General features: G+C 41.6%; 2 protein-coding genes across 4 annotated transcripts; both read left to right on the top strand.

Annotated features, from left to right (window-relative positions):
- Positions 1-3,531: 3,531 nt before the first annotated feature.
- LOC115402398 (acyl-coenzyme A thioesterase 1-like) lies at positions 3,532-8,395 on the top strand. Of its 3 annotated transcripts, none has more exons than XM_030110915.1 (5): positions 3,532-3,549; positions 4,004-4,050; positions 5,236-5,798; positions 5,884-6,086; positions 7,243-8,395. In XM_030110915.1, exons 3-5 carry the CDS (start codon positions 5,342-5,344, stop codon positions 7,831-7,833), a joined length of 1,251 nt encoding a protein of 416 aa, XP_029966775.1. In that variant the 5' UTR covers positions 3,532-3,549; positions 4,004-4,050; positions 5,236-5,341; the 3' UTR covers positions 7,834-8,395. The 3 variants fall into 3 exon arrangements, with proteins under 3 accessions (XP_029966775.1, XP_029966773.1, XP_029966774.1); XM_030110913.1 differs by having other exon boundaries at positions 3,537-3,593; XM_030110914.1 differs by lacking the exon at positions 3,532-3,549 and having other exon boundaries at positions 3,601-4,050.
- Positions 8,396-11,104: 2,709 nt separating this feature from the next.
- gpr176 (G protein-coupled receptor 176) lies at positions 11,105-22,774 on the top strand. Its single transcript, XM_030110162.1, has 3 exons — positions 11,105-11,333; positions 18,540-18,792; positions 21,538-22,774. The coding sequence occupies exons 1-3, from the start codon at positions 11,105-11,107 to the stop codon at positions 22,772-22,774; spliced, it is 1,719 nt and encodes a 572-aa protein (XP_029966022.1).
- Positions 22,775-27,708: the final 4,934 nt, after the last annotated feature.

The raw sequence follows: 27,708 nt of genomic DNA on the forward strand, positions 1-27,708 counted from the left end.
ACAGGGCTGCCTCGCTCTCGCGCGGTCTCCATGGCGACCTCAGGAAAAAGGGCGGGTCCAAAGGCGCACGTCGCGACTTCCATATAAAAAGCACGAGATTTGATGAGAGGACAAAAGAACAAAAGCTGAAACATCATGACTGAGAACAATGACAGCTGCAACTGTCTCAAGTCTTCTGGTATATTATCAACTGCTGCTTATCGATGACTTTTTTCGGTAACCTCTTTATTATTCCTCTCATATATAGGCTACAGGCACACATCAGGTAAAAGATGAATAAATGTAAGCAACCATATTCATACAGCATATCAAAGGTCATTTAAAGTGCTTTTCAAGCATGTACATGAGATAAATGTGAATGACAGAAAGGTAAAGAGAAATAAGAGCTGAAAATTAAGAGAGTGCAGAGATACAGCGCAACATAAAACAAGATAATCCTTAATTTGTCTCACAATGGGGAAATGTGCATTGTTGCAGCAGCAAGTGGACATTAATAAAAGAGTAGTAATATAATAATAACTAATAATGAATATTAAAAACAAAATGAGAATATTCTTGCATGATAGTGTTGGTAGTGATTTGATGAATATATCAGAGATTGGTTATTATTGCACAGAATAAATGAATAATACATATTGCACACAAAAAACAGTAATTAAAAACTGCGTGTGTTAATTGTCAAAGATGTCCAGGGATGACAGCTGATCCTTTAACCCTACCTGTCCTCATAATGATTACATACTTTGTTTAGCAGTAGCAAAATGAACAAAGAACTAAGAGCTGGAGCTGTCCTGCAGTTCACTGAGTTTGTTCCAAATATTTAGCGCTTAAAAATTAAAAGCAGCTTCTGGTTGTTTTGGTTCTGACTCAGAGATCAGAAAGAACGCTTGATCCAGATAACCTGCCTACCAGAAGATCTGATAGATATTTTTGGCCTAAACCACTCAGTTTTGAGGACAAGTAGTATTTTGAAATCTGTTTTAGCCCAGGTGAATTTGATCAGTCGAGCAGAATCAATGTGGTACATTAGAAAAAAAAAAACAACACAACAAATATGCATTTTGAATTACAAGATTACGTTCACAATGTCATTGTTCTCAACTTAATTTGATTCAATCACAGGCAACAGTAAACAAACAATAGCCCCAGTTTCGGTAAAAAAAAAAAAACTGAGTGTTGAAGAAGACCGGTTTGATTTGATCTCATCACTGACTTGGAGCATCAAATCTTAAATATTCCTTCAAGTTCATTTCATTGGGGACAAAGCACAGAGCAGGCCAAAGAACACAGACAAGAGTACATTTATTTGAGCCATACCTTAAAACTTACAGCTCTTGATTAAAAGTTTTCTAAGTAATGCTTGTCAAAACCCTTTTTTTTTGTCAAGGCAGTGGTAGTTTGATTTCATCTTTATATCAATTGTGAATACTAAATAAACATATAAAATTGCATTTTTGCAGTATTCACAAAATCCTTTTCAGTACTGCATCATCTAATGCATACTTCGCTGTGACCTTTCAACAGACCTACCCGTTTCTTTATAGTGGCTTATGTTGGGAAACCTACGCATTTTGTCACAGTGTGCACAGACATAAGATTTTCTTTGATATGAGAGTGGGTGTTAAACTCTAAAGTTGATAAGAATATGATCTCAATGTGTGAAACCACTACAGTGTATTCCGTCATAAAATATACATTGCTGTTTAATATTTACATAATGGACTTGCAGATGGAAGATTGAGAGGAATGAGTGGGCGACAATTAATCTTTCATTCACACAGTGGAGAAATAAGGAATAATTATGAAACTTAAAACTTTAACAGCCACACTATGCATCACTGAAGATGCAGTGAAGGAGGCAATGAGCCTTTTTTGAATTTCCTGTTTTGCTCCCGTTTCCTGAGGTAATACAAATCCTGTGTGAATAGTGCCTAGTGCCACATCCCGAGAGAATTCATCGACTACTGTGAACACCTTACTGTTACAGAACAGTAAACATCAAATCAATCATGCCATGCACATTTATATAGCAATGACTCTCCAGAGACTGAAGAGTATATAGATTTTTTTTTTTTTGGATCAATAAAATATATAGGACAGACTTTGGGAGACATACACTAGATTTAGAAGAGTGATTTCACTCATTTCATAAAATAATTTGCATCTTGTTTTGTCAGATTGATTCAGCAATGTAGATCACTTAACAGTAGGGAAAAATCGATACCCCATTAATGACTAAAGAGGTTTCTTTTGAAGTGTGGGATTGACACAGAAGGACCCAGTGGGCCTGAATGTTTTCCTAATCCTGCAATCACCAAAACCAGACAAAAGCTATTCAGACTTTAGTATTTTATCAAAATTCAAGATCACACAATGTTGTCAAATGTTTGTAAGTCACTGCTTTCCAGTCTTTTTTTTTTTTTTTTTTTGCATGCTTGGCATCCACCTATGTTTTTAAAATTCAGTCATGTCCTTCAGGGTCGTCTCTATTATTCTATTTCTTGATATCAGGGTGTTTTGAAGTAGCACAGGAAAAACTGTCACCTACCACCCATGCCATGTTGTTAAGTCCTATAATAAAAATATCTGTGAATACTAACACAACCCTGAAGATGCACAAGTGGCTAGAGCATGGATCTCGTGAATTCTCTCATTAAAATGAAAATATATACAGTTAGGCAGTGGAGCATAATCAGACCATCTTATTCAGGAGAAACGACCTTCAGCGTAAATTAGTTTCTTATCATAGGCTCCTGTTCCTGTCCCACTATCTGCCATGATAATAAAAGCACATGTTCTACCTACCATAGGTTACAATGTATTCAGTGGTTCCTGGTGATGGTCCCGTGGGACCCAATGCACTACATGTTTTCGATGTCTCCCCTGCACCAGCACACCTGATTTCAATGAAGAAGTAGTTCCCAGGCCTCTGTAGAGATTTATGTTGACCTATTTTCTTGAATCAGGTGTGTTGGAGCAGGGGGACATCTAAATCATATTCGGCAGGGATACTTCAGGAGCAAGATCAGTGAAATATGCGCTGAGGACGACAAAATACATGTATAATGGAAAATGACAGAATCCAGACAAGAAACCTTTTCCAGGGCTAATAGAGACAATGGTGCCACCTAGTGGCTGTTTTCCTTCAATACCTGTGTGTATGGGTATGTGATTTACGATAATTTCAAATACCTTTTCAATAATGAATTTTAAATAATTACTATTATTAATTGCATATCATATTTGTTGCATTGCCAACTTTAAAACACTCATCTGGGACTGGACTGATCGCCTTCAACAATATGGACAGTTGCACTGCGTGGAGGGGCAAATAGGTACTTTCGTTTACATTTTGTTTAAAAAGTGCCATACTTTTGAGTAAAAAATATCTTTTAATAAATCAACATATTGATATTACATGCGAAAAAAAGTGATACTCTCACAGCACAAACACACAGCAACAGAAGTTGGTGTTAAACTCCTCTTCCGCACCCCCCCCCCCCCCCCCCTTCTCTGTGAAAGTGGTTGCGTCCGGTCACTTCCTGTATGGTGAGCGCCGCTGATTGTTGGGATTGTTATTAATTTTGTGGAGGGTACAGTTTATAGAGTCTTTATAAAAACTTGTAATGCATATACTCTATGATAAGGAATGATTGATTTAGATTGTCTTAAAAAACTCGCAGTTCAGTTCAAGCTTGCACATATATTAGCTGTCATTAATCTGCAGGTTGAACCGGTGCAAACTTTGTATTTAACTTTCATGTTTACATTGCTGGTAGTTTACCACCTGCTCAGAAGCTATCTGTTTACTTTTACCTGGATGAACTGTGCTGTCATGTCCCTGTATACACCCCTACTACACCCCTTTCCCGTCACCTTCATACCTTCACAGCGTTTCCTTCTTAAGTTACAGCAACAAGTCGATCGAATGCCGTCAGTGTCAGGATATTCATAAATGTAATTTAACCAGTGTCTTGTAATTTACCCGTCTCTTTTCAAACAGACTGAAGACCTCGAATGGTGTCTTCGTTGCTCTTATCTGGGTGAAAGGTCAGTTCCAACAGTTTGTGCAGTGGCTTGACCTTATTTGCCTTTTGTGGATTTACAACACAAGTATCCTAATCAATGGAAAGTCACTAACTACAGAAAACTACCCTTCAACTCTACAAGTTGTTCTCATTTAGTGAATGTTTCTTCATGAATAGCCTAAAGTACTTGCAGTTGAAATAAATCCTCTATTTTAAGGTTGATTTTTGGGATTTTCTTTAAAAATGTATGACATGAAGGAAATGACTATTCAAATAACCAAATAGAAAGAAAATAGCCGAACAATAGTTTACACTATTGACCAAATAACCAGTGTTGTTATAAAATATTGATATTGGAAATAGAAGAGATGAGGTCATTACATCTTAAATTATTTGCTCATTTATCCAATCCCTAGTTCTAGTCTGGATTTGGGGGCATGTCTCTGTGGAGTTTGCATGTTCAGTCTGTGTGTGAGTGGGGTTTCTCCTTCCTTGTGTTTGTGTGACTGCATCCCTTCCTGTTGCTGCTTTTGCTTGCAAGAATAATTAAAGCATGTTCATCACAATGCCAGCACAACAATGTCAACTGACTGGCTGATCTGCATGACACATATTTACATGTACTTTGCCTTTATGTTCCACCTGTCAACTTATTTGGCCAATCGAGTGGAGGCCTACTGCCCCAGTTTGTGTCAACAATGGAACATAGTTCACTTCATTTCTACATATCAACAGCCAGGAGACGGAAACCCACGCCTTAAACCAACGACGCCAACTGACCCACTTCTGAACGGTTCCTTGTGGGAACAGCAGACTTTATGTTATGTGGAAAAACAAGTCCTGAGTACAAATAAATCAACTTCGTATACTGTCGTGTTTATTTATTCATTGCAAGTAATATTGTGATTCCAGTGCTCCACAGCATTGTAGCACATTGCATGTTTCACTAATGCTGCTTAACTTAATGCTACAACTTCCAGGGGATCATCAGCGTGCACTATTATTTGTTGGTTTTGCTAGGTTGGTAGGTTGTCTGTTATTAGATATAGAATGTGTGCATGGATCAGTATTTAAAATCAATCACTGACACTGTTTCTCCAATTCTTTTTGTAATGAATGAAATTATTTGATGGAAAATCAAAAAGATGTGGTTTTTTCATTGTAAAACCAATTGTTCTTTTTTTTTTTTTCTCAATTTCTTTGGCAGATGCAGTGAAACCAGTGCATTGCCAGAGAGAGAGGGAGAGAGAGAGAGCAATAAAAGCAAAGGCAAAAGACAAAGTGAGCCACTGTTCCCATCCTGACCAGCTGAGATGGCGTATTCTCAGGCCCGCCTGAAAATTCTCCCCAGCGTTCGTTGCCTCTTTGATAAACTGGTGCAGATAAAAGTGGAGGGGCTCGCTCCTCATAGACCAGTGGAGCTGAGGTCCAAACTGGTTGACGACAAAGGAGTTGTCTTCAGAGCGTCTGCGCAGTATAAAGCAGATGGTGCTGGCCTGGTCGATGTCTGCCGGTCACCCTCTCTGGGGGGAAGCTACAGGGGTGTGGAGCCAATGGGTTTGTTTTGGTCCATGGCGCCAGACACACCACACAGTAAACTCCAGAAGAAGACTGTCCTCAGCCCGACTGTGGTGGAGCTAGAAGCCCTGAACGGGGAGACTGGCGAGCTCTTAGCAACCGGAACCAACGAGAGAGGATACATGACTGAGGGAATGAAGAGAATACCGCTGCAAGAGGGCAGATTACGTGGAGTCCTCTTCATACCACCGGGTAAGTGATATCCTAATTGAACTGACGCTCAGAAATCAGAGTTGTATCAACATTTAACTAAGTTTCTCTCCAATCATGTGCTTAGGAAAGGGTCCGTTCCCAGGAATTGTGGATTTGTACACCTTTGGCGGAGGTCTTTCAGAGCCCAGAGCCAGCCTCTTGGCAGGAAAAGGGTTTGCTGTCCTGGCACTGGCCTATCTTCGCTACCAAGATTTACCAAAACACCCAGAAAACTTAGATTTGGAGTACTTTGAAGAAGCCGTAACATATCTGAGGACACGACCAGAGGTTAGTCTTTCAGATTAAAGCTGCCAAATCACATGTTCTCAGTTCAGTATCTTATAGATATATAATGCATTGTTTAAACATAGAAAATGAGGACATAGTCAGGATACAGCAGAAATACTTTGTATTTACTGTGACAGTGTTGCCACCTGCTGGCAAATCTTTAAGCTTGCAGTTCTGTATTTACATGAGAATCTCCAAATTGAAGAACATGCAATACATTTTAAAATTCCAGTTCTGATTATTATGGTCACAAATGTGCTAGGTCTTATTAAATATAGTTATTATTTTTTAACTGAATATGTGAGTTTTTCACAGTTTTAATCAAATTAACGTTTTTATTGCATTTGAGGTGCAACCAGAAATAATGATAATAATAATATTATTAGACATCTGAGGAAAAATATCAAAGTGTAATTTGAAATGTTTGTTCTGTTGTTTTAGCGGGCTTAAATAGAGTTGGGTATGGCTTAATGCCTATCTGACCTTTTTTTAAGTTGATTTTGAAGCAGTGATATGAACTATGTAGACTATTTTTTATATGGAGTATTTGGACAGATACAAGTTTTTTTGTTTCATTTTCAGCTAAAGTTTCCTCTCGGAATACAATGATTGAGATTGTCTGATAAATTCAGAAAAATAATATTAACCTTTTCCTGGTTCCTGGTTCCTGGTCACATTTAACATGTTTGAAAATGACACTGAAATTAAGCAAACTGATGATGATGAACTATCTTGTAATGAATTGTGGGATTAGACTCTTGAACAGGCTTTCATGATTTACATTTTTTCCACTTTTTGATGGTGGTTTGGGCTAAAATATGGACAAATAATGTCTTAATCTGAACTTCCAAGATGGTCTAAAATCCAGGCAGAGGCTGCATAATCCATTTCACTTACAGTCATTGACAGTTGTGTTTGGACCTCTTCAGAACAGCTCTTAATTTCAATTTTTGATCTTTATTCTGGTATTCATATGAAGGATCACAGCAGAGACTGATTGAGGATGAATGAGCGACTTGTGTACATACCAATATTTCACCCTATAAGTCTGTGTGGTGTGTGGTCAAATGCTCATTTTGAGGAATTGTTTGCAATGAAGAAACCCCACAACAAAAATCTAGTAAATCATTAACACGCTGTCCTCCTGTCTGCTCAGGTTGCAGGACCCGGGATCGGCATCATATCCATCTCTCACAGTGGTGCTATAGCTTTATCAATGTCATCTTTTCTGTCTGGGATCTCAGCAACGGTCTGTATCAATTTCTGCAATGCAAACACCGTGATTCCTTTGCATTACCAAGACATGGTGTTTCCTCCCCTCGAGGCTGAAATGGAAAATGTGAAATTCACAGACTCTGGGCTGATAGATATACGCGATGCCTTAGCAGATCCTACCTCAGGAAAAAACCGAGCGTCTTTGATTCCGATTGAACGTGCCACCTGCCAGTTCCTGTTTGCCGTCGCCGAAGACGACCACAACTGGAACAGCGCCTTTTTCACCAAGCAGGCAGCTGCGACCCTCAGAAATCATGGCAAGGAGTCGTTTCAGGTGGTTTCTTACCCGAAAGCTGGACACTTTCTGGAGTTCCCTCACATGCCTTACTGTCCATCAGGGTTTCACGGAGCTGTGGGGAGTGTTGTATTATTTGGTGGGGAGCCAAAAGCTCATTCTGAGGCTCAGCTGGACCTGTGGGAAAGAGTCCAGGCTTTCTTCAAGAGCCACTTGCGGCCCAAGAGCTCTCTTTAGCAAGCAATGCAGCATCAAGTCTGTCAAGTATCACTGAGTGATTGTTAGAGATATACACAACCAGTACTTTTTAATGCATGCAATTGTTCAAGAGGGCATGAAAAGATAGTGTTTGAGTACTTTTGTTTTTGATTGTTCTACACTAAGTGCACTCATCGATCCTTATTTCCAACATTTAAGTATTTCACAAGAACAGAAGCTCGGCAACTGGCATCATCATTATTAATTACACTTGTGCTTTTTCTACTGTGATTGCTGGGTAAATATCCCAGGCTCCAGACTGAAATGTCTCCAAATGTGTAACATATTGTACGATTTTAATGAATAAGCTGCGATAATTTATGTAAATTGAGAAGGTTGTCTCCTTCTCCTGTGTCCAGTGTTTTGAACATATGTTTGTTTTGTTTATGAAGGGCTCTTTACTTACTAATTGTATAAATAGACCATTTCAATTGAAATAAAGCTGAAGTGCAGTATAATTGTCATTTTGTGATGATTAAAGACACGACGTGTTGAAATTGACAAAGACGGCACTAATGTTTAATAAAATAGATTGCTAGATCGAGAGTTGTTTGTCTGATATCTACTCATGGACTGTCTTCTGTAATGTGAAACATATGGGGTGGGGAAGCCACGCATGGGTTGATTTCAATCATCAGCTCATCCCCATCACTCTCTACTTCAACATCAACATTGCCTTCCTTTCTTTCTGGCTATCAAATTTCTCTCTGACTCTGATTAAAGTCAGTCATCTTGGTAAAATGTCCTTATTCCATGGACAGCATGGCCAATGCATTCAGCCTCTCTTGGTGTTTCTGAGAAAGGTTTTTATTCTTTTTAAGGTTGAGAAGCACCTCTCAGCTTCTGCTGTGGTCATGTGTGTGGCGAGGACAACCTTTAGGAGAGTGACAGTTTGTGAAAAGACTGCAACATTTTTCTCCATAACCAGCTGAAATAGATCCACGGCAGCTTGCTGCAGAGGAAACTGAGCTCCATCTTCAGCTTGCTTCTGTTGAGCATTGGTTAAGCCTGAAAGGTGCTGCTGAGCACCCGATATATAATAGAAATTCATCCCTATAACCTTCAAATCTGAAGACGCTGTTTCAGTGCAGCAGCAATAGATAACTTGTACTTGACTGCAGAGGGATGAACTCAAAAAATCTTTTATGTATATTATTTTTGCCATCAGTCTAAAAGCACAAGCACAAGTTGAGACTGTAGGGCAATATCCATGGTCTCATCTTGCCAGACTGTCATATGGCTCCACCCGCTGAAAAATGTAATTTACGTCTACAGACGTCAACGACAGTTAAAATTCAGGTTGGAACTGATGTCTATAGACAGGTTAAAAGCTTGGGGGACTTTAAGTGAGTTTTGGCAGTTCAGGCACGGCACCCTATAGCGACGCACAGTGTGCATACATGCAACTGGTTGTTGCATGCATGACCAATGTGTCGTGCATGTGGCACGCCACACGGCCAGTGGCCCTCGGCGCATACAGAATGACTGTCTTTATGGGGAGCAGTGACGGCCAAAGAGAAGCAAGCTTGTGACCAGAGGTTCACTGGTTTGAATCTGTGGACTGGATTTTACTGGGAAATGTGTACGCCTGCTCATCCCCACCCTCATTGCCATCACGGTGGTCTTGACCTTTAATGCTCTATGAATGCCACTATCCGGCAGCGCCAGTTGGATTTGGGCCGATTCAGAGTCATCAGTTTTGCTTAATGTGTCTTTGGACAGAGTCGGCAGAATGTGCACACAGGAAGAACATGCAAACTCAGAAAGGCATCTAAGTCTGGAATTGAACCTTGATCTTCTTTTGCTACCGACTTTTCCAAGGTATTTTGCTTTTCACTTCAAATAATTTGTTTGTCTCATTCAAAGAGGAGTGAACTTACTTTGATGTTTCGGATTCACTCTTTTTTAAATTATTAAATCTAACGTCAAACACAAGAGTGTGATTCTAATGAGACCAACACACAGAAATCTCCTCCTCCAGCTGAACTGAGTGTTGAATCACAGACAAGTCTTAAGATCAATATGATTCATCATCGCTGTAATGAGGTTTCACCTACGTACATCTCCTGTCACAAGCCTCGGACTGAAAAGGTATTCAAAGCTTCAGCTTGGATATATTTCCTTATTCTCTGTCTTATTGAAATGAGAGTCAACAATGAGTTTGTTTTGTTCTTCAAAGGTATGCCCTCACCTCTTTTTGGTATTTCTAGCGACCCAAAGAGGAATGTGATATGCTCTGGTGAGAGTCCAGACTGAACAGCACAACGGTGGCAATGTATAGGTCTAGGAGGCACCTCACGCAATCCGCCATCCTCTGCTTTATACGGCTGGGGCCAGTTTATGGGTGAAGGCAGGGGACGTCCTGGGCAGGTGAACCAGAGGAGGAAACCCATGGAGAGAAAACAAACCATCAGAATGTGCCTCCTCATATCCCCCTTCTGTTCCTGATCAACATTATGATTTGCCATCTGATGTGATGTCTTTTATAACAATTATGACTCTAATCTGACAAATACTTATCATCAGTGAGTATTTTTGGCTCCACTGTCATTCACAAGATTGAGTGGAGTTTCTTAGCACTCCAAGGAAGGAGGAGGAGGAGGAGGAGGAGGAGGAGGAGGAGGAGGGGCTCTCCTCTTCACTGTTGCACCTCATGCTGTGAAATATTCACTTGCAGTCTCTCCACACCATCCAGTCTACCAATAAACAGCCTCTGACTGTGCGATTGGCAGCGACAGCAGGAGTAACAAGCCTGTCAGCCACAATATTGTTTTCTTTTCTTTTTTTTTTTTTTTCTGGACGACGGGAGGTGATGGTCCGGTGTTCTCGGTGCTGGAGGCTTCATTTCATTCCCGGAATCAGCCGGCGTGGCTTGAAGTGCCCTGTGTGTCAGAGGGCTGCGTGCGTCCGGCCACACTGCGCACGGATCCCGGTCATGCGTCCGCATCGGAGCATCATGGAGCATGCATCCTATGTCTCTCTTTATTCCTTATGCGCTGGTGTTTGATTAATTGAACATGTTATTGTTTTTTTTTTTTTTTTTAAAATCAGACATATGTACAGAACTGCAGCCGGCTCTGCAGGCAGCAATGCCCGCTCTGCAGCTTCATTTACAGCATGAAATGAAGATTTCCGTTTTTTAAAGCCGTCAGGTATGGCTCTTCCGATCCGCCTGCTTTCTTGAAATAAAAAAAAAAGAAGAAGAAGAAAGAAATAAAGAGGGAAAAAAAAAACACCGTGTGGATCCGACATGGATAGAGGGAGCCGGGCAGCCACGGTGGGGGACGGAGCGGCCAACCTGACAGCAGCCCCCCTCCTGCTGGACCTGCTGAACGCCTCCAGCCCGTCGACCCGCTGGGACAGCAGCCCGCCCGGTGGAGTCGCCGGCCGGGACCAGGAGCGGCACCTCGCCCGGGAGCAAGCCTACCGGGACTTCACCACCGCCGTCCAGGTCCTCATCCTCATAGGGTCACTGCTCGGTAGGTGAAACCGCAGTCCGGACGCAAATCCTGGCTTAAATAGATGAAGGTCCGTGCACAGCTTTTGGGTGGTTTGATCACACATGCACGGTATCTCCTCTGTTTTCCAGAAGCCTCTGTAGTTTGACTCCAAAATCTGGGTCATGGGGACCTTTCAGTGAGGACATCCTTTGTGCCAGAATGATTAAAATATCTGAGGCAGTTTGGAACAATTAGCAAGCAGCTTCTCCACTGATTTGGAACCATTTGGATATCTGTCCTGATCATATGTTCTTTTTTTTTTTGTTCTCTATTATAAATATTTATGGTTCCTTCTCTGGTCTCAGTTGAATTCCTGTTGGCTGCATTTCCTTTTGATTTATGAATTTATTTTTCATGTCCTGGGTTTTCAATTTCAGGTTAACTTGTCAGGTGTGAAAGTGAGCTGGTATAAGAACCCTCAACTGGGAAAAGCCAGTGTATCAGATGGATGGATGGATGGATGGATGGGAGGTCTTAAGAGATGTTGCACACCAAGTCAGTTTAAGGCTCGGAAAACTGTGGAACGCTGAATTAAAATTCCCTATGGTTTCATTATTTTGCTGTCATCCACAATTGAAACCATCACTGACAGGCAGCTGGTCCCTCCAGGCTTTAGTCTGAACATCCGCTGTCAACATGTCCCTTTGGTCAACACAGCTTATTTACATAGTATGGATGGTGAAAGGATTCAGATATATCATTTCATTGTATGTGGTCTTTCTTTTACCATCAAAATGTCTTCCCAAGTGGTTTGAACTCAGTTCATTCGTTTCTCTGCTGCTGGTAGAAATACAGGCAGCTCCTGCTGATGATGATGGAAGTGGGGAAGGAGCAGTGTGAATTGATGGACGAGCAAATCAGGCTCACCCTCATCCTGGTTTTGACATCTCTTCCATCTCATCAGCAGCCACAAACCTAACCCTCTCCTCCCTCTCTCTTAAAACCAGCTCTGTGAATGAACATGCTATTTGTCAGAAGTGTGGCAGTGCCGCCACGTCTCCCACCCTCTGAAAACATGCACTCCAGCCTTCCCTGACGGTTTCTGTTGAGGTCTCTTGTGAGCGGCTGGGGCTTTTTGATGAGGTACAATGATGAAACGCCGTGCAATTGATGCCACAAGTGGCAAAAAAAAAATGACCAAATGACTGTTGCTTTGACTCTATGCGACCTCATGTGCACTACAGTGTGTCAGGGTGAAGAAAACATGGAGTGAATGGATGTTAAAGATGGTGGTTTAGCAAAATTCTCATTTGTTCTCTTTATTTTTGTGTCAGTGGTGTTAAATACACCAAAAACTGCATTTGCATGATCCAGTGAATTCATTAGGTAGACTTTAACTTGTTGCTATTTTGGCTATTACAACAGTTTTGCCATAAATTCTGCTTTGGAAAAAGATAATACTGATAAGTTTTGCTTGAAGCTGTAATAAAAGCATTCATTTGTTTAACATAGGAAACATTTAGATGTAGTTTATAGTGGTGTTGAATCGCATTATTGAATAATAGTAAATCAAGAAGAATTACTGCAATGACTGTCCTGTAAAAGGTCCAAGAAACCCAATGTAGCTGAAATCAGAATAAAGACATCAAAAAACCCAACTTGACTTGGACAGAATAAAGCAGATTCATAATTATTTATCTATAAACATTTGTTTTTAATATAGATAAAAGAGAACAGGAATGAGGCTGGCGTAATTTCCTCCAGCAGGTTATTTTCGAGCAGCACGACACTCGCAGAAAGGGATTTGTCACCCCTGATTTCCAGCGCTGCCATCAATAACTGAGACCTGCCGAATGACCTCAGGTTACGCTTTGGCTCAGATGGAGTAAAACTGGGTTATCCTCAGGTCAGTCCCTTCCCTCGCCTCAAAAGTAATAACTACAATCTTAAAATCAATTGTAATATGAACTGGTAGGGAGTGCAGTGAAGCTGAAATTAGACTGATGTGTTCTGTTGTGTTCATATTAGCGAGCTGTGTGTCTGCTGCGGTTTGTTCATGCTTGATTCGGACGGACAGGAGAACTGAGGATTGTAAGACATCTGAACGGTTTAAAGGGTGTTTGGCTGGGAGAAGCAGTGTGGCTCTCAGGAAAGTTCTCATTCCAGATGTACCTGAGAAAGCATCCAGTGAGTGCATTTCGGGTGACAGCTGTGGGAAGAATGAGTGTTAAACCACAGAGACTTGGATGCATTATGGCTGCTTGACAGGGTGGGAACACGTCTGGAAAGGCGAGGCTTCGCGGGGTGCCTGTGGTCAGCCGTGGTGATTTCAACCGCGGCGTCTAAGACTTCCTGCGTGCAGGATTACTGAGAGGGTCTGCTGCTAATGTCGCCGTGTCAGATACCGCCGGCCACCCCCAGAGGTCTTTCAGAGTTCACGCTGGAGAGGGTCAGAGCCGCTGTTGTGACACAGAGAAATCAGTACAGCGTTTCTACTGTATATTCTATTTTCATGAGGGAAAATTAAACACTCCTTAAACAGAGCTGGTATTTTTAATATTAAACTGTGTTAAGAGTAAGAAAGTCAAATCAAATAAAGCAAATTATTCATCCTTATCCCTTATTGTTCCCTTTTCACTGTCGACAAAGCTCCTCACATGACTGTCGACCTTATTACTATGGCGGGGGTCATTTATATCGCCGTGGTTTATTTTACAATGACAGGTACAAGTAGCTCAGGCCAGCTAACGTATATCTCATCCGCACTGAAACAACTTAGATTTACAAACATTCATATGGAATTTGAGAGAGAGTAATTATTCATCATCATCATTCATATTTGATGTACAAGGAGAAAAGAAACCGCAGGGCAAACCCAGATGACTTGTGAAATTCTGTTATTCATATTGCACATTAACATGAAAACTCTCACTCAGGCAACAAGCAGTGTTCACTAGAAGCTGTGGGGGATGTCTATCATATGCTCAAAACTGCATTTTCTTCCCCCCTAAGTAGTGAAAATCACATTTGTTGTGGTTGTAAAGCTCGTTTTTCTTTACGAATATCAGACATGTTGGACGCCTCTTTGTGGCCCTTCGCCTCCGACATCCGTCATGACACTTTCCAACATGTGAAACTTGCTAAAACTCACTCTCTTTCATGTTTTCAGTCTTGTGACATTCCCAGCAGTAAGCGAAGGAAATGACCCGGCCGGCCCTGATAAAGCACAGGTCAGCGTTTTATGCTGTAAATCTGATTAACGTGTCATAACTTGCTTGGCAGCGGTTGACATTTTCAACTATGGTGATCAGGCCTGTGAGGCTGCTGGCTCTCTCGAAAACACCCCCGGACAAAAAGTACCGGCACTTTCAACACCGCCGTGATGTGCCTGAAAAGCTGTTACGCGTGTTAATGCCTCTAACAGCGCTTGTTTCTATGTTTAGACACCTGCACATACCTTGTTCCTGACGGCCTGAACCAGAAACAACAGCTCATTAGCGCCTAGCCGCAGATGAGACGATGCAATTGGAAGCAGAAAAAAAGCATTTTTTTTTTTTTTTTTAAAGACTCTGGCCTTTTTCCTTTTCTGTCACGGTGCTATCTTTAGGTACGCTGCAATTTGTTAAGTGCAAAAAAAAGAAAAGAAAAAAAAGCTATTACGGTTGCTCTTTTCTCCCTGTTTGCTGCTCTTTCTACAGTTGCCAAGGTGTTCCTGAAGCACCACCTGAGCATTGGAAGCCCGGAAGGACAAAGAGGTTTTCGGCAACATTGCACGCTCGTACAATAAAAGACGAGAGGTCGCACTGCTGTCTTGCGTTAAGTCACCGTATTTTATTAGTCGCAGCCTGCGTTTTCACCCAGGTGGGAGTTCCTCGTAAATTAAACAGAACTTGCTGTTTTTCTCTAATATGAGCGCATTGTGCTGGAAGTGCGATCTCACTTGCAGCACTTCTTTTTGCAGAGACCGACAGGGTGTCACATCACACCACTGGAGCTGAGCTATAGTTAGCCCTCCACACGTCCCCTGTTAGAGCCCCGCTCACGCTGGACTAATTACAGTATTTACACTGATTTATTATCAATGGGGAGACCATTAGTAAGGCACTGTTGAGTGATTTCACATTTTCTACAGTTGCTAAGCTTGAATGGACCACTCTATTTTAGGTTTCTTCAGATTTCTTTATTAATCTAGTTTCTTTCATTCAATTACAATATCTTTCTGGTGATCTGTACTCATTAAAAATATGAATGAATTGAAGATTAGAATTATATACGGCTGGTAAAAGATATTTCTGTACTTCAAAAATAGGAATCCACCATTATATTCCAAACATACAATCGGGCCTCTCGGAAAGTGGTGTAAAAATAACAAAAATCAAGCAGATTTTACCTTTAAAAATTATTTAAATGGGCTGATGTTCTCCTTAAAGATAGCATATGAATTAAGAAAACAGAAAAATGTATGACCTGCAAGTATGTGAAAATAATAGATAGCTGAACAGTCACTTTTAATTCACATTTTCTTTTATTTTTTCCATATTTTACACATTTTCACAGATATTTTAGCCATTTCTTGAGATAAATGCATCAAGCAAATGCACTGACTGGCACTATCAGCCCTTATACTGAAATGAAAAAGGGCCAAACACAGTGATGATTATGCTAGTACAAGAAATATGATTAAAAAATGCCTATCTCGATAATACTTAATAATATTATGTTACTATTTCTTCCTGTATTTTGCTATCGACTGAAATTCATCATCGTTCAGAGCAGTGTATGTTAGCACGTGAATTTCAGTGTCGCTTTACAAATAGTGGACTAAAAATTCTCCGCTCTAAAATTTTCCTTGTATCGATCGTAGTCATCTTGCTTTGTAAACAGCAGGAGCAAAAGCCCAGCGTTTCGTATATGGATTGTTGCTTTGGTTATTCCGCTGAAGAAACCTCTGTAAAGGTCAGGGTCAGCGGAATCATGTTTGACACAGGAGGCCTTGGTTTGCATTCGATCGATCGATCGTCAGCGTTGACCACTCGTCGTGATTGGAATTGTTTGTCTTTACAGTTGCACAGTGTATGTATCATTTCTAGAGTTAATGAGCATCAGTAATCGATTACTGTTAGTCTTCAGTCAACTCCCCCGTTGTAAGTGTTGCAATGAAACATGAAATTGGAAAAAAATTTGCTCTGCATTTCCATCCTCACTGATGAAAATGCATTAATTACATGTGCAGGTATGACAATAAATAATCCTTGAATCCTTGAATATGACAGTTTACATAAGCTGAAATAAAATGACATGTTCCTCAAATATTTCCCTATATCTGTTTCTGCCTTTGAAACACTGAATTTTCTGTGAATTTCATCATAAACCACAAACCTCCCAGAGCGAAGAGGCGAAAAATGTTTAATTATTCACCACTTCATACTGGAAGGACTCCTGCAGTAACACTTAAAGTAAATAAAACACACAGCTTGGCTTTAATTGTGTGGGAATTTTTTTTTTCAAAAAAAAAAAAGCATTTTAAACATTAACTGTGTATTTATTTAATGTTGGCTGAAGATGAGTGTCTGTGTCTCTCTGACTGGCAGAGGCACTTTTGTTTGTCAAGAATTGGAGAGATCAGAAAATAATAACCTCGCGACAAAATGGCTTTGTTCTTCCCAAAAGACAGATTACTCTGTTTTTGACAATGGGAGCACAGCTAACACTCCACTGGTAATTACTTCTGAAGGAGCTGGTATCACCTTGGCCCTCTCTGACCTGACATCCGCGTGCCTCAGGTAGAATGAAGAACACCGTTTTTACTGGAATTGTTAACCTTTACTGTCATCTTGGTGTAAATTTAGTATAGTTCTGAAGATAAGATTGTGTTTTCCTACAAGGTTTCTTCTTTTTACACTGCTGAGAAATCAAAACATCTTACATTTGTGATGGAAATATCTTCTTTTAGCACTTTCAGTGATTGTATCTGTCTTCTAAACCCACTGTAAGGTGGGATTCTGGATTTTTTTTTTCCACTTGCCAAGACACCTGAATGAGCACATTGCTCTTCCATCATGTCTTTGCAAGTACACACCGTCCCTCATGCGCAGGAGCAAATCTGTTCGACAATGATCTGTTCATCTTCTTTTTTTTGACGTTGATCCAAATCTACATTTTCTACTGCAAGAAAGTATTGAACTCAGTCAGCAGAGAGAGAGAGAGAGAGAAAAAATAAAGTGTGTAATCATTGAACTCTGAATTGTTTTTGGCTGCTGTTGCGTCGGTGAGACGCAGCATGCTCTGTGTAACATCAGGTCCTCAGGCAGCAGCATCCTGCTGACAGTCCTCACAACACGCAGGAAAACTGAAAGAGACGGAGCTTCTGCCGTTAGAGCGAGCTGTGGAGCTCCTGCTGCCTCAGCAGCATCTTCCCTCTTAAACACCTTTAAAGCCACGCTATTATTAAAGATCCTCGATGTCATATTCTCTTTAACGTAACAAGTTCAATTGTATTATAATATTACATTTGATTCTGTGGTTATGTCTTGATTTGATTTTCAGGCTGAATTTTCCAGTTTTTTTTTTCATGCAGTGCTTAATAGTGTTCTTGATATATCCAATATAGATTAAAAAAGGGTAAAAAAAAGAACAAGACAGAAAAATACACAATTTAATTATAAGTGTTTAAATCTTTTGGTTTATTTTTTACTTTGCTTCAAGCATTCAAGAGTTAGATGCTGTTTGTATAAGTTAAAACACAGGTCAGACATAAAAAAAGAAAAGCTTTGCTTCATGTGAATGCACAATGAAAAGTTTTAAAGGGACCCATTATTTACATTAATGAAATTAAAAGCATTCTTAATTTGAAATCACATATAAATATAAGTGTACTTGAACTTTAAATGGACTCAAATTAACACCATGAGGTCACGTATTTAGTGTTGTACGTCAAGCTGTGCAATCAGGGAGGGATTTGATCTGCCCGAAACATGCAGCCGCACTGGTAAAGAGCCCTGATCTCCACATTAGTGCGTCAGACTGGGATTATAAGAAGCATGTGAGAACGTTTTAATCCACCCGATCTGTGACAACTTCTCAAAGTTGCCTGAAACTAACCTTACAAGTTCACATGGCTTGGAAAACTATGTGTTACACATTTTTACTATTTACTACACCATGTACTTGTGACTCAGAAGTCTCGGTTTCTTTGGAAGCTCCCCTCTGCATGTCTGACCCGATCGTCTTTCTCTGCTCTCTCAGGGAACGCCACGGTGATCTGGTGCACCTGCTGCACCAACGTCTTCAAGTCGGTGACCAACCGCTTCGTCAAGAACCTGGCGTGCTCGGGGATCTGCGCCGGCCTGGTGTGCGTCCCCTTCGACGTGGCGCTGGGGGCGAACCCCCGCTGCTGCTGGTGGCTCCACACGCTGCTGCTCTGCAAGGCCCTCAAGTTCCTGCACAAGCTCTTCTGCTCGGTCACCGTGCTCAGCTTCAGCGCCATCGCCCTCGACAGGTCGGCCCTCATGAAACCCTTTTCTCTGTTCGCACACTTTGGGCGACGCAGACAGGAATAATATTTTTATTTCAGGGATGATTACGGCTTACACTCGAAATTAAATTCGGTGCTGAAATAAAGAGGACAGCAACCACGAGGGCCGTTGTGTCCTGGAGTAGAACGAGTGATGTTTTGTGTTTTGCTCACTTCAGGGGAGCAGCCACAACCGCTGACTTTGAAATATGTGTTTGAAAAAGGCCAACAGGCGCCTCCCACTCACTTGGCTGTGTTTGGCAGGACCACTTTAGAGAATTGGATCGTAAATCAATTGATCAATGCTTTGGATCATTCTATCAATACATAGCATGGCTGAGTCAGCCAATTCTCTCACGGTGAGCCTCGGAGCACATGTGCAGCTGCTGAGATTTTTTTTTTTTTTTTTTTTTTTTTGTGAAAGGAAAAAGAGACTTTTTCAGTCTTCATCTACACCCCGTAGAGAGGATCAGAGGAGGTGGAGGACTGCAATCGATGGAGCACGAGGCCCAGGCGCCCTGCAGCACTAAATGCTGAAATGACTGCTGCCCACGTAGTCTCTCTTCTTCTCACACACACACACAAACACACACTAAAGAAGTATGCTCATCGTGTCCTTTCAAAAAGTGTTTTCCAAGCTAGTTTTGTTGTAACTAATTTGTTTTTTTGGCTGTATTGGCCAGAAAATAATTAAAACAGCAATTCCCATTGTTATGTTGCTTTTGTCGCAAATATCAAGGGTATTACTATTGACTACTGCTCCATTGTTAGAAACACAGAAACACAGCTCTTGAATGTTTGGGAAAAATATCAGCTATAGTTTCACTCGAATATTTTTTTTTTTTTACCTTTATTTCAATACAAAAAGCATCCAGCTTCTTTTCCACTTGGTAATCTCTCTATATACTTTGTGTGATACAGTCAACGGGAAGAAAAAGCTCTCTGAATTTCATAATTGCACTATATTACAGACTTAAATTAAAACACAGTGCAGTAAAAATCACAAAGGCAACCATTGAAAACGTGGTTCTAGAAACATTTTGATGAAGTAGCTTTAAAAAGAGATGTTTGTCTGAATTATTGTTTTACCAGTGCAAATATCTCAATAGGTAGAATTTCTATTTTGCCTGAATTGGGCTGTTTAATTTTTACATTTTCTTTCAATAAAAAGCTTAATGTGTTTAAAGAAAACACACGATACAATGAATCATGTGCAAAAGAACATTTAGGCAGTGCTTTGCATTACGGAACCAGAGTTCAATTCTGCAATATTTTAATAATTTTAATTAGCTTGACGGTCATAATAAGGAAACCCACATGATCATGAATGTTCACAGTAAAGCTTTTAACCATGACCGTGGCTCAGCTGGTATAGTGGGTTGTATCTCATTTGGAAGGTTCCAGGTTTAATCTCCCATCTGTCCATATGTTGAAGTGCCCTTGAGCAAGATGCTGAATCCCAAACTGCTTCCAGTGGACGGATTGAGCACCCTGCATGGGAAATTGCTGTGTGACTGTGACTAACACGTAAAGTGCTTCAGAAGCTGTTAAATAAGTGGAAGAGCACTATGAGTAAATTCCATTTAGGGATATTTATCATAAATGATTTAGATTTAGATGTAAAGATGGGATTTTTTTCATGATTATAGTCCGATTTTCCACTGATGCTGCCTCGTCTGTACCCTGGTTTTACTCCCTCAAAGACTCTGTTGCCTCCATAGCAACCAGTACAGTCAGAATTATATCAAACCAATGAATTATTTATTCTCTAGAAGGGTAATCAAGGCTGTGGTTACACAGGCAGGCTGATGCTGCGGGCTCATGCACACACGCTCATAAAGTGGCAGAGCGGCGGCGGCGGTCTTCGGAAACAATAACTCCCTCCTGTGATTTGTTTATCATCACAGGACAACAGAAGGATTTGAAACACTCTGCTCACTATTGTCTGTGATGCAGTGCTGTGTGAAGCTACATGAAACAACGCACACTTTTACCTCTGAATCAATCATCACACCACAGATTAATGGAGCAATTATCACTCTGACAAATATCTTCATATGAGACGGGTTTTTATTAATACCACTGAAATAGGTCTTTTGAGGAGCTGATTTGTTATTGATCTTTTACTTTGTTGATGTCCTCAAGACGCATTTTTATTACAGATGAGAAAACGCATCATATTAATCTGTTACATAACAAGGCCATTTAAGCAGAAGCCTGGTTCACATCCAATTACAATTAGTCTTACCTCAATTAAAAAAGTAAATTGTTAAGATTTCACCTCACTTTTTATGTAAATTTTCTTTATAAATACAACATCTCATAAGTACAATTCAGATTATCATTACTGATATGACTTATTCCTTCATATGGATCATTATAATTAGGACTCCGTTTGACAGAGCCGAGGCTCATCCTGTCCAGGTTGCCAGTGTATTGCACATCTGTATCTCACATATAAGATTTGATTTCCCGAAAGCAGAACCCTTCATCCAGTATTTATACGCGATGTGCTCATCTAAGTCTGTGTCTCTAATATCATATTATAACCATGACATAGTATGAAGTTTATCCCACGTGGCAGAAACAGATGTGTGCAAATGAGATTAGAGGCTGTGGGATGAATGAGCCGTCTTCAGGTTTCTGTGCTGTCGTTTATCTGTATTTCATTTTAAACTACCTGAATGCTGGAGCCGTGGAGCTGAGGTTCTGCCGTGCTGCTGTCTGCAGGTACTACTCGGTGCTGTATCCACTGGAGAGGAAAATCTCGGACGCCAGATCTCGAGACCTGGTCATCTACATCTGGGTCCACGCCGCCGTGGCCAGCTTCCCCGTGTTCGCCGTGACCAACGTGACGGACGTGTACGTGACCTCGTCCTGCTCCGCCGACCACGCCCGCTCCCTGGGCCACGTGGCGTACGTGCTGATCTACAACCTGACCACGGTGGTCCTGCCCCTGGCGCTGGTCTTCCTCTTCATGCTGCTGATCCGCAGGGCGCTCAGCGCCAGCCAGAAGAAGAAGGTGATCATCGCGGCGCTGCGGACGCCGCAGAACAGCATCTCCATCCCGTACGTGTCTCAGAGGGAAGCGGAACTGCACGCCACGCTCCTGGCGGTGGTGCTGGCCTTCTCCGCCTGCAGCGCCCCCTACGGCGCCTTGGTGGTTTACCGCACTGTTTTAGCGGAGACTGAGAATCTGCCGGTCTCCTTGTACCTCACGGCCCTGTGGCTGCCCAAGATCTCCCTGCTCACCAACCCGCTCTTGTTCCTGACTGTCAACCGCTCGGCGCGCCACAGCTGGCTGGACCTGCTGGCACGGCTGCACAGACGCTACAGCCGCCGCAACGTGGTGACCACGGGAGGCCTGGCCTCCCTGGGGACGGAGGGGGCGATCGGAGAGCCCGCGGGGCTGGAGGCAGCCGGGCGCTCCGGGAGCCAGCTCCTGGAGATGTTCAACATCGGCCAGCAGCAGATCTTCAAACCCTCCGAGGAGGAAGAGGAGGAGGAGGACGTAGAGAACGAGATTCCTCCTCAACGACCAGGAAGCTGCTCGGCGCCCAGAGAAGACCAGAAGAGCCGGTCGAGGCTCGGGAGCCTCAGAAGCGACGTGGTTCCGAACAAAGAGCCTCTGCAGGGAACGGGAGGGGGGCTCATCATCACGAAGGAGCCTCCCGCTTCGGCGGCCGCACCCCGGGCCTCCCCGGCGCACGCGTGCGCCTACGCCTCCTCGTCGCAGGTGGCGCCCGCCACGCCCACCGAGGCGGAGGACTCGCCGCAGTTCGGCTTCGGGCCGTTCGAGCTGCCCCCTCAGTGGTTACCGGAAACCAGGAACAGCAAGAAAAGGCTGCTGCCCCCGCTGGGGAACACGCCCGAGGAGCTGATCCAGACCAAGCTGCCCAGGCCGCGGCCCGAACGCCGCATCAGCAGGAACAACAAGGTCAGCACCATCCCTGCCGTGGACCCATGAGCAGCAGCGCCGAACGCTGGACTCGTTACAGACGGGCCTCACGGGCCAACCAGGCCTCCGACTGATATTGATGGACGTGTTGCTCTCCTCTGGTCAATTCAAATCCTTCGTTTTTCATTTCGCTCCGATTTGCAGTTTGTAGACGATCAGACTTTTTACTTGACCAGCCGTCTGAGACACGGCTGTTTTAATACAGGACAGACGTTTTTAATCTTTTCAGTATGATGTCAACCTTAACACGATTAAAACAGAGAAGAAATGTCTTTACAATGACTGAGGAAGCCGGTGTATTTTTTATTTTTTGCTTTTCGATTGAAGCCGGCATCCAGTTCTTTCGGGATGAGCTGATATCGGAGAATACATTTTGACAGCGACGGCGTTGGGTCTGTTAAAACATTTTGTAAGATGCTGTGATTGCACTCTGTAAATGAACACATTTTAGTGTCGGTCCTTTCGCTCACCGTTTTCGCGGGACTCTTTTTGTAACCGTATTTAACACAATTTAAGATTAACACACAATTTTCAGCTGAGTCCTACTTCTTCATTATTCATATTCCCTCTCACGTGCTAGATGTTCTTGTCCTTTGTACTTTAGATCTAAGTGTTTTTTTTTTAAATGATGAAAATACAGATGTAGCGAATGCAAATACACATGTGAAGCGACCAGACTTCAGCTGTGTGTTTAGTCTTGTTTAATGGAACCCAAAGTGCACCAACAACCGAAACAAATGAGGAATATCACCGGTTTGCTTTCAGCCTAAATGTTTACCTACAGTACGTCTGGGATCATTTGGTCAATTTCATTGATTTTTCACAGGTTTGTGTAAAAACGTCTCTCAAATAAATCAAACACATTTTCTACCACCAGAAGCTCTGTGATATGATTAAAAAAAACCCTCTGACCGACACTTGTGGCTCGGTCTCCTTTGTGTTGATGCATAATTCAGCAGTAATTCAGCTTCCGCCTGAACCTCAAATATTTGTCAAGCCGTAACGCCCCTCGGGGGCTACCCACAATGCCCTGCTGTGTCCACACAGAACCACCGCATCCTCCGCCCTGCCGTTATCAGGCAAAATTGGAAATTCACGCCTGACTTGAGGCAGTATCCACAGCTACTAGTTAAAAGCAGGAAACAGATGAGTAATGTGTTTATTCTGGTACGTCTGCTCCGGGGATGATCTATGAGGATGCTTCATGCTGTTCGGAGTGGCTGCCATGGCAGATTCACCATAAATACAGAGCTGGTAAGTCAAAGTGAAGCACAGTGACAAGAAAACCATACGTTTGTTCTTGGATATGATTAGCAGTTAGAAGTGATGTTTTTTTTTTTTTAATCATTTTTTTCCTTCATAGTTTCTTCCATTCAAACTCTTCAAGAACACATATTGTCCATTTTGTGGCGTTTTGACACGTAAACTTGCTTGAAATGCAAAGGAAACATTTGAAAACAACTGAAAAGCCAGTTTGTTTGTTCTAGTTGGGGCTGATTTCTCATAGAAATTCTGCTTTGGGATTTTGGATGTTATATAGATGTTATATATGTTATATAGATGTATTAAGAGATTAATGGCTTGCTGCCATATACATATATAGTTTGTGTATATATACTCTGTTTCATCAATTTCACACAATCTGTCAGTTCTGACCAAATTATTTTCTATTCTAGCAACTGTAATCCAGACTGTAAAATTAGACTCTAATCTCCTTTACACTCTCAATAAGATGAAGCACATGAGGGACTTTTGATTAACAAGTGGAACAAAGTCTGTGTTTGTTATCAGCTTTGGTTTGTTGTAATCTAAGCAGGACCCTTCGTAGGTGGTGCTTTTCATGTCGTCATTGTTCTTTTCCTCTTAGTCTCCATGGAAAGCCCACTGAGGATAGTGGTATTGTATTTCTGGTGCAGACTTAAGCGAGTGGAGACAAATCAATTTGAAACGGAAAATCAAAGAGACACAGAGCGAACCGAGCTGCAAACCTCTCTGGTGTAATTACATTTCTTTTTAATTTTATTATAATGGAAAGCATTTCATTCTACCTCTGAAACTCTTCTTTCAGCTCATTTAATTACAATACAATTGAAAAGTTAATTAACTGAAGTTATTTCAACACTCCTTTGAACTAAACAGACAAAAACATGATTTCCTCTGGATAGTAAACTAGGGGGAAAAAAACTGTACCTGAAATTATTAGGTTTTATATATCTATTGAAATTGTGTTTTTCATGACTTGTAAGTTAAACTTAGAAAACATAAAAAAAATAACAGCTTGAACTATTCCATTTTATGTGTCACAAATTGAAAATTATCTCACTGGTGGAATCAAATCATGAGAAAAATAATGGTTTCTAATTTTTTTTTAAAGCACCAGCATTTTAAACTATGAGCCTAATTGTTTTTGCATTCACATATTGTGCAATTTAAAACATCTTCACACATTTATGTTACAAGAACTGCCACTAACAACCATTGAAATCATTTTTTTAATCACCAGAATGATTCAGATTGAGTTTAACTGCAGACTCTCATCTGCTAATCCCAGATGAAATAAACAGACTTTACAGTGAACTTTACAGAGTAAAGATTATGTGGTGTAACCAACTGTTGCAGCAATAAAATCTACACATTTTAACTATAGCAAAACTGAAATTACTGTGATGAAATAATGTGATCGAGTGGGTTGGACCAGATTTAGACAATTTCTTTGTAATCAGGAGCAGGTTTTTCTTATGGAAGTAAAACTAAAAGAGCTTATCAAAAGCACAGAGTACATACTAATCCTGAAATACGCGACACAAATAGCAGCCTGATGTGCTGCAGCCACACAACACTCCTCTGCCTTCGCTCTCGACAGATAAAAGCTTGTTTGTGATGTAAAGTGTCGTATTATCTGCTGAAAAGTCCAAAGCTGTTGCTCTTCTCCGCTTGTAAACAGCTTTTATAAGAACTGTATGCGTGATGGACAGTCGCTCGGATGAAAAAGAAACAAAACACCAAGAGAACCTGAATCTCGAACGCTTAACTACCCTTCAGTTATTCTGTGGCTGGTTGGCAAGAGAGGTCTGAGAACATAGCCCAGATATTTCAATTAGACAATAATTTGGCGCCAGAGACCCAAAGAGGACATCTGAATGATAATTGCATTTTGGCTTGAGCCCATTCCATAAGTTCTTGGAGGTAACCTTTCCCTTTTTATCTTATAGTTAAAACTGAATCTGTGCATCACATGAAATCCTCTCCGTAAAAACAACTTCAGATGTTGCTTCCAGCCACAGCAGCAGCTGAGCCATAGAAAGCAGAGCAGCGTCACATGTGACCGCTTCATTTGAATGCACAATAGTGATAATAATTTAATGTGCTCCCTCTTATTATGCAGTAGTCAAAGCTTATTTAAATAAGAGGAAAAAAAAAATCAATCGGTTTGCTGGGATATTATTGGCTGCCCTGAAAGATTCATTAACAAGTCCGCTGACTGCACTCACAAGAAGATAAAGAATGAAAGAGTTGTCTGCTTTTTTCATGTTGTTTTTTTTTTTTCTCCTTCTTTCTCCTTTCTAGTAACTATTATTCCTGATGACTGGAAGCCAGGTCTGATTTAATTAGCCTGGTTGCTAGGCAACAGGTAACCAAGATGCTTGCAAACAGGTCGAATGGCAGTTCCAGTGTTTCCCCCTCCGAGCTGACTTCAAACATGAGCCCGAGGCCGGAGCACGAGAAAGGACGTACGTGACACCAGGCGTGACATTATGACCCCTGGGACGACCTCTTGATCAGACAGCGGCTACAAACATCATGCATCAACACGACAGGCCATAATTTACTGCCGACACTTACTTCCTGCTGACCGTGTTTCCTTTATGGAAGACAAAGAAAGCACTAAAAGTATTCTTTTTAAATAAAGGGAATCAAAATGCTCGCACAGTTTAAATCTAAATGAAGTTAGAAGTGCTGAAAAGGAAAGTTCTGATTGAAAATACTAAATTTGCGCAAAGAATTATGGGTGAAGATCAGAAATTGTCCTCAGCAGAGCAGAACCTGCAGGGTCTTCTGGTGGTCAGGATCAGCGTGGAGGTGTGACTGCGGCTGTGACAGGCGCCGCTGCTGACAGTGTCAGGTTATCTTGACTCTTGAGCACGTGTGAAGGCGGAGATTTGCTTTCAGGAGGCATCATTTTCTCTGTCTGGCTGTTTCCTCCAAACAGCTCTTCACACGGATAGGATGTTTGCTTTTAAATCCTCTTTTTTCACCAGATTGGTTTGAAGACATTAAGACAATAACGTTCTTGATATCTTAGCTCTCCGACGTCAAAGCTCGACCAGATTGGAAGGAACGGGTTTTTCTTCTCATCTCACGCCTCTGATTAAAAAAATAATTTAGCAGAAGAGTAAATGAGAGGAGGGGCATGTCATCTGCTGTTTAATTCATTTTAAAACTGGAGACTGTGGCGGAGAGAAGCCCAAACCGAAGCTTTTCCCAGCCTGTCTGAATCGCTCGGGCGGCCGAGCGTCATCCCTCCAGGAGGCCGCTCGGCGCTCTGGGGGGCCTGATGCTCCCGGGGACTCACGCAGAGGCGGTGAATCAAGGAGCGAAAACAACAAAACATTTCTGCAGATCTATAGCGGGTCCAGGGGATTTTACAGGAAGACAAGCAGACTGCTGTCGGTTGATGTGCTCACAGACTCGAGGGTGAATGATGCTGGCCTGAAGCACTGCAGTGACGCTGGAGTCGGTGCTGTAATGTCTGATTATCTCCTGTGAATTAAGTTACGGATTCCTCATCTTTCAATGACGCTAAAGTCAAACATATAAGAATATTATGCATATTTAATTTAGGAAATGTAAACAGAGCTGACAAAAAAATCAAATAATTTTTATTTATCAACTTAAACTTCAATATAGATTCAGCCATGCTTAAATTCAGTGGCCTCATTCAT

Source organism: Salarias fasciatus, chromosome 15, assembly GCF_902148845.1.
Source record: "Salarias fasciatus chromosome 15, fSalaFa1.1, whole genome shotgun sequence".
Lineage (NCBI taxonomy): Eukaryota > Metazoa > Chordata > Actinopteri > Blenniiformes > Blenniidae > Salarias > Salarias fasciatus.